This window comes from Olea europaea, unplaced genomic scaffold, assembly GCF_002742605.1.
Source record: "Olea europaea var. sylvestris unplaced genomic scaffold, O_europaea_v1 scaffold307, whole genome shotgun sequence".
NCBI classification, from domain to species: domain Eukaryota; kingdom Viridiplantae; phylum Streptophyta; class Magnoliopsida; order Lamiales; family Oleaceae; genus Olea; species Olea europaea.
Window position 1 is genome coordinate 828,645 of NW_019249416.1, and position 7,636 is coordinate 836,280.

The 7,636-nt window shown below is 33.8% G+C and overlaps 1 protein-coding gene across 1 annotated transcript in view; it reads left to right on the forward strand.

Moving 5' to 3' along the window:
* LOC111385018 (DNA-(apurinic or apyrimidinic site) lyase) overlaps nt 1-5,465 on the forward strand; it is an 8,518-nt gene extending 3,053 nt beyond the window's left edge. The window contains exons 5-9 of the mRNA XM_023009374.1: nt 1,687-1,765; nt 2,310-2,371; nt 3,202-3,288; nt 3,496-3,599; nt 5,186-5,465. Coding sequence (XP_022865142.1) covers nt 1,687-1,765; nt 2,310-2,371; nt 3,202-3,288; nt 3,496-3,599; nt 5,186-5,259 — 406 coding nt within the window. The 3' untranslated portion in view covers nt 5,260-5,465. The remainder of the gene's footprint in view (nt 1-1,686; nt 1,766-2,309; nt 2,372-3,201; nt 3,289-3,495; nt 3,600-5,185) is intronic.
* The last annotated feature ends 2,171 nt before the right edge of the window (nt 5,466-7,636 follow it).

Consider the following 7,636-nt stretch of genomic DNA (forward strand, 5'->3'; position numbering starts at 1 on the left):
CCCCCTCCCTCCTGTTCTTTTCCTTTTGTTGGTTTTGTTTTGGGAGAAGGGATGGACTGTTGTTGAATTAGGAGTCTGTTCTTGTATTCCTAATGATGTACACTGTTTCGCTTTATATTAGTTGTAAACAATTTTCAGTGAGACAAATTTCTGAATTTAGCGAACTGATCCAGCAGCTTATTTGAGAAGTACTTGTGTCGCAACTCACAACTGTTTCATCTTCCAATTTTGCCAAATGAATTGACTTTTTGCTGAATTGATTACAGTGACATCCTCGCTTCTTCACAAACCTCTTTGTGCAATATATGTTCGAAATTGCACCAAACTGTACAATAATTAATGTATGCTGAAACTCTTAAAGGCATATGGTAAAATCAGCACAGAAAATTGAGACAAGTACTTGGATGAATGTGAAAAACTCAGTTCTGCCCTGGTGGTGTTCAATCTCTGCAATGTCAAAGAAAATCAGCCCTCCACTCTATTGAATTTAGTTTCAGATACCTATAGTCAAATCTTATGACATTGGTGGACAAAAATGAGCTGGTTTAAATTTTTAATTAATTATGCCATGCTACAAGCCTGATATCTCGACTCTTCCTTTCTTTCTGAGCCAGCCACTTTCCATTTGTTTACACTATATGCTAGTACTTGTTGTGGGGGTAGCCAAATTTTGGGACCGGCGGGTAAGGATCATTGGTTTACTATCAAAAGAAAAAAAAAAAAAGGCCACAATATGCTCTTTCTTTCCTTGGAAATCCCGTCCCTCCAAGTATATATTTTGGGTAGGCTTACTGACTGCCAGTGTTTGCGAACAAAGATAAGCATACTCTAGAATGAAGGGGAGACACCAAGGACAAATCCCACAATTGTGTTTCTCCAATGTTCAATCTCAGGTTGAATGGAAGTCATGGACACAACTTTTTTTCCCATGACTCCCCAGCATGCATGGATCTCCAAAACATGGGGAAAAAGGGTGCCGAAGGCTAAGGTACTAGGCAATCAATGGTTATCTGATCACAACAATTTCATCTCTCTTCCTTCTTTTTTTTTTTTTTTTCCGAATTTCACCCTTACCTCTCGGAGGAGACTTGAACCCAGTTCAATGACCTGGTGAGGCTCTTAATACTTGAGTTAAGACGTTGGTCTCTAGTTTCATCTCTCGTTTGTTTCCTATAATTTAGTATTTAAGTTACAAACAATTTAAGGAGAAGAAGGATTTTGTGAAGCATAATTATCTTGTCTCCAATATCATCTCTCATTTGTTTTTTATTATAATTTAGTATTTGAGAAACAATTTAAGGACAAGAGGGAATCTTTAAAGCATAATTATCTTGTAAATCTAAAGTTCTTATGCCATTCCCAAGTTTTTTGTGATTGAATTGACTTTCATCTCTAAACACTCGAACAAATGCAAGTCTTCCAGCTGTAGTATACTTTGGGATATGACCATGAAAAGTTGATTAGACATATAATTCAATTAATATATACTATATACAGAGTTTTTGGTCATCAATTATGGTTAAAAAAAAAAAAAAAAAAAAAAAAAATCTTCCTTGGAGGAAGTCTGTTGTCATCAACATGCCTGTCAGAGACTTGCAGAATTCACTTTACTATTTCAATTCATGCTAGATTTTCATGGACTGGATATCCTATTCCGCTTGTTACTTATCACTTGGATATTTGCAGTCATCAAGATATTGACGTGAGTCATCCAGAGTTTTTCAGTGCAGCAAAGCTCAACGGTTATGTTCCACCAAATAAAGAGGTGATGCTATATAGTGTTTTCTTTAAATGCGTGTTGGCTCTATGTCCATTACCCTATCTGATGTTTATATGAACTTGAATCGTGCCTTTTGAGAGAAAATATCTTGAACAGCTAGACTGGAAACTGAGATATTTTTGTTAAAAAATAAGATGCTTTGCATTTAAAAGGTCAAAGGATTGTCTTGTTTAGTTCTAGTGGATTCACTATGATCTAAAGGATATTTTAATATTTATATCTTAATGTTTCATGTTTCTTATTCCTGTCTCCAACGAAGTCTAAATATGAACTATATGATCCACACACAGATAAATTATGTAAGAACTCACTGATGTTGGGTAGCAATTGTTATTTTGCTGAGCTTATAATATATCACCAATTGCTGTGAGTTTATATCATATAGTTATATTTAACCCTATAAACGAAGAAAGATTTGTAGAAAAATTCACTGGGAGTGCTAAAAAAATTATTTGTATGAAAGATCTTTATACGTATTTTATGTTCTCTAAAAATTGAGAGATGCTGATGTCGACTGCTTTGGATGCAGGATTGTGGGCAGCCTGGATTTACATTGTCTGAGAGGAAGCGCTTTGGAACCATACTAAAAGAGTATGTTTGAAACACCCATTTGATACGTCCTTTGTTTACCCATTTGATGCTAAAAGAGTATGCTTAAACTACATATATTTCTTAAAGTTAATTGGTAAAATATTGTACATATTGCAGAGTTTATGAATGTGCAGTTTATTGTATAATCACTCCTAAGCGAGTACACACTTGCCATATAATTATATAGCGGAACATGAGGTCATGCCGAGGCTCTTAGGCTGGTCTCTAATTTTTTGGATAAATCAGGGATGCAAAACGTGCTTTCCTTGTAATTTAAAAGTGGGAAGTCGGCTAGCTTGGCATACTATTTCTGATTCAAATGTTAATGTAATTATTCAAGGCTGTAGCATCCCAATGGGCATTCCCCCCTGTTTCTCATATTACTAGTGAATCATCGAACCAGAATCTAAAACAGACCTATACATATTATTAGCAAATCATCAAACAAGGATCTAATATAGACCTAAACAATCTGAATTGCCTCTGCAAGTTTTCTGATCTGACTCCATAGCAAAGCTTGCTCCCGCTTTTCCTTATTCCTTGAATATCTCCACATTGATGCTTTGATTCGCTTTTTGCTATCTATACATGTGGTAAAGTAGCAGCTGAATTCATTGTTGTTGGAATTCAATTGCATTTCTTACTCGTCAAATTTTGATTGCAATTAAAAGATTCAAATGATGCCATTTTTATAATCGGTTTTTGTAGCAGTTATCCTTCTCTTTAAAAGATCAAATGACTGTTGCTTGCTATGAGGTTGCACCATTAGTGTCTAATTTGGGCCTTTTCTGATAATCTGACTTTGATTGCTTTTGCTACTGTCTGCCAAGGGGAAAGCTGGTGGATGCGTATAGGTACCTGCACAAGGACAAAGATATGCAGTGCGGCTTCTCATGGTCAGGAAACCCTATTGGAAAGTAAGTAGCTGTCTATTTTTATGTAATTGTTTTAGGGATTGATGTGAAAAGTAACTGCATCTGGAAGTGTTCTGGAATATTGGAGAATCTTGACTTGACATGCTTAATTGAGCACATATATTTATTTATTATTATTATTATTTTTTTTCAATTTACAACTTCATTTTGTTCTTATGCTGAAGTACATTTATCTTATGGTTCCTACAGGTATCGTGGGAAAAGGATGCGGATTGACTATTTCATTGTCTCAGAGAAACTTAAAGACAGGATAGTTGCATGTGAAATACGTGGACAAGGGATTGAACTAGAAGGTAATAGATACTTTATTTTTAATCTTTCTTGAATTTATAGTCTAGTAAATATAAGACATGCCCAAAATCTACTCACTCCCTGGTAGAGCAAGTGTCAAGATTTTCCAAGTTGATTGTTCATTGCATGGCCATGGTCGTAAATCTCAACCCAATCTCTAAGATAAATCATATTCAGAAATTCATGTTTCTTGGATTATACTTGTTGATTCCTGTGGGGATTTTTGGCAGTCGAAGTTCAGTTTTTTAAGATACCCCCTTTGGGAATTCAACGTATTTTTTTGGAATGATAAGGCGAGTTTAGTTTTTCTTGTAAAATCCGAGTGTAGAATTCTGATTATGTGTTTTCATACCAGTCCAAGCCCTGGGTAAAGGGGTGAATTAAGGTAGGTTGACGTATGACTTATTTGTCAACTCTCATGACATAAATCCTAATACATAATTCATTGGGGGCATTGACAATCTAGTTGTATTGGGAGCAAGGCTTATGTTTCCATAAAAGCTGAGAGTTGACAGAATTGGCCATGATTTTTAGCGTTATTCTAGGAAGCATGGATATTTATAAGCTCATTAAGCATATGTATTTGATACGTATTCAAGCTTAATACTCTTCAATACGCTCCAATACATGTCAATTATGTTTTTTTTTAATCTGTTTTATTTGTTTTATTAATTAAATTTTTGATATTTCATCGGATATGAATTTTTTAATTATTTTTGAATACATATCGGATATATTAGGATACGTGAAGAAGAGAGTGACTGGTTTTAAACTTTTTTAAAGTCATTGTTAATGATTATGGAGTGACAAAAATTTACTTAATAGATTACTATTGTAATTGTCAATAACTTATTGAAAATAGATAATATTTATGGGAAATAGACTAGTAGAGTTTTAATTTAACTGACAGCTAGCAATTTTTATTGAAAATATACAATAGTTTTTAATACATGTAAAATCTTGTCAATAGTTGACAAATATATTTTTGTTATTGAAAATCGATAATAGTACTAAAGCTCTATTGACAATGAGAATGTACAATGCAGGATATTGTAGGAAACTCATTTGATACTCTTCAAAGTGTTGGACTATTTGAAGTTGTTAACCTGTCACGTGTTCAAGTCGATGCATCATAACTTATAATGATAATGAAAAAGTTGGTGTTGGTGATGATGAAGAAAATGAAGTTAGAACAATTAAGGATTAAGATAAAATGTTTCAGTATTTTATTTTATATTTATTTTCATGCTTCTATTTTATTTTTTTTATATTAATTAAATTATGCTAAATTTTATATATTTTTATATATATATATATATATATATATATACACGTATCTACGTATCCTAATTTTTTTAAAAAGTTGTATTGACGCACTCGTATTGTAACATATATGTTATCATGCTTTGGGTGAGCTACATAGTGGTAATGGCGTTGCTATCCGTTAGCAACACGAATACAAATAGAATGTAAACCATGCCATTTATATGGCACGTTATGCTATAATGTGCATATAGTTCCATGTTCTCTATTTATGTTTCGTAGATTTCGCTGGTATATATCTAATTTATATCGTAACCATTTACAGGTTTCTATGGGAGTGACCATTGTCCAGTAACACTTGAGCTTTCTGGCGCGAGTCCTAATTCCAACGAGAACTAATGTCCTTTGAATCTTAAGCATTGTAAATCTCAATTCAACTAAACTTTCTGACCTGATCTTCGTAGATGAACATGTATTGTGGATGTCTTGTCATTTTGAGGCAAATAACATTTACTGTTTGTGACCGGTGCTTATTCAAGGATAAACCAATTTGGGAATGCCAAAACTACCCCTTTATATTATGCTCTGATATCAAATTGGTCCTTGTATTTTTGTGCTGTGATAATGTTAACAACTGTAGAAGATGTTTTCCCTGAATCTTTGTTAGTTTTTGCCTTGGTGCTGCGAAAGGTGCAAAGCAACTAAATAACAGAATCATGTACTTCGTAATTTAGAGAAATTATGACAAACATATAGAGACTAATTTCAAACAGCGACTTAATTTCAATCTTTGCCGAGTTATCCGCAACTTTTTTTTCTTTCTACGATTAGATCTTAGGTGTAGAAATCCTACTTAATATGATTTGTTTAGTAAGATAGACATACAACTCTATGAGTTAGAGAAACTAAGGAATATGAAAAAGGCGTTTTGAAAACTGATCTCGTTTCATTTGTTTCTTCCTTTTAGAGAAAGGAATACACAAATATATTTTATTTAAAGGATAGATAATATTCAAAATAACTACTCGTATAATCTATCCTTTAACAATTTACTGACTTGAGTATCGAAGGGTCTATATCAAAAATCCTTCAGGCTAGCCTTTGAACGCTTCTCTTTGGGTGCGGAATTATTCTTGGGCTTTCCACAATATTCTGGTCAGAAACAGCATTAACAAGTCAAGGTTTACTTGGAAAGATCAAAAAGAACATTTGAAACACCCAGCAAAAAATAATTGTAACCCATAAAATGATGCAATGCTAAGAACAAATTTTTTTATATAGACTTTCTATAATGATAATATGCCTTATTCTGAACAGAAATTGTGCAGTATTGGCTATCGAGATTTCACTTTGTACTGTCCTTCAATGACATTAAGCACTCGCAATTAACAACTGAAAGTTGCATCAGGAATATATACAAGGCAGGCTGTGTATACAGAAATAGAAGCGCAACATATCGTCTTCTGACAGAGTTTCCTTGACAACTAATTCTTAGAACCCACGAGTCTCCCGACTTCACTTTGCTTAAGCTGGCAAAGTGGTCACAATTCTGTCCTCACATTCCTTCAGCATGGAGAAAGAGAATTACAAATATAAAGTCACCCCCGCAGATCATATTACACATTAAGAGCAAGCTATCTCAAATCCTTTTGAACCACACTATGTAAAAACTTAAATAGTAGAAAAGAGGCACGACTATTCACTTAAATTAATTGTTCAACCCTCTCACTTGCAGGGCAGTTTTCGTTTTTTTTTTTCATTTTTTTTTTTTTAAATCGAAGCCCTAACACGTGGGGAATTTTCATTTGTGGACCCAATATTTTTCCTAGATCATCTAAACACTTAAGTTGTTAGAGCACTTCCAAGCGGTTCTCTATTTTTAAAGAGTAATTTCTACGATTTAGACAGCATCTATAAATTTAGAGAGTAAAAACTTTAAGTGCTCCAACAGAATTATTATTATTATTATTTTTTTAAATTTTTTTTAATTTAACACCTAGTTTTACTAGTCCCAAATGCTAATTTAGCAGAGATGCACATGCACGACAACATTCTGGCAAGACCATTTTGGAGCAAGGCTCCGAGCAAATTCACACTCTTCTTCTCTTTCCGTATCCGTATCTGAGTCCAAGTTCTGCATTTCAAATCCATAATCTGTAAGTATTATGCCCTAGGTCCAATCGACTTTGGACATAAATACTTTTATATATAATTAATGTAATTAAATGGCAGATCTATTATTTAATTAATAGACAATTAAATAAATAATAGAGTCCGTAGATTCAAATATTTGTAATTTATTAATCACAAGGAGTTGTGATTGTGAGATACAAATTACATCTGATTGAATCTTAAATCATCCGTGGTCGTAAGTAATAACGAGATACGGATATCGTTATTACGGATAGACCATCACGTGTGGCATTTCTTACTTGTGAAGTAAGTAGCTGATCTCACAAGTTAAAGTGTGGTGACACTTAAATGAACACGTGGATGTTTGTTATAGAACAAAACATTGGAGACCCGTCGAGAGATTCCACATGGATAACTATCTGAGTGTCGGTGGTTAATCTCTAACGTTCGGTAGTGAAATTGGTCCTTTGACTTGAGGTCGTCATGGTACCTTATATGAGGACAGTCATACTTTGGCGGTGTTGGATGTTGCTCTGAAAAGGGCCGCTAATACGACATTGTTCGGGTACGTCAAGAATCGTATGAAGGTTGTGATTGATCAATAAAGGATTCGTCACTCTTAGATAGTAGGAGATTATGATCT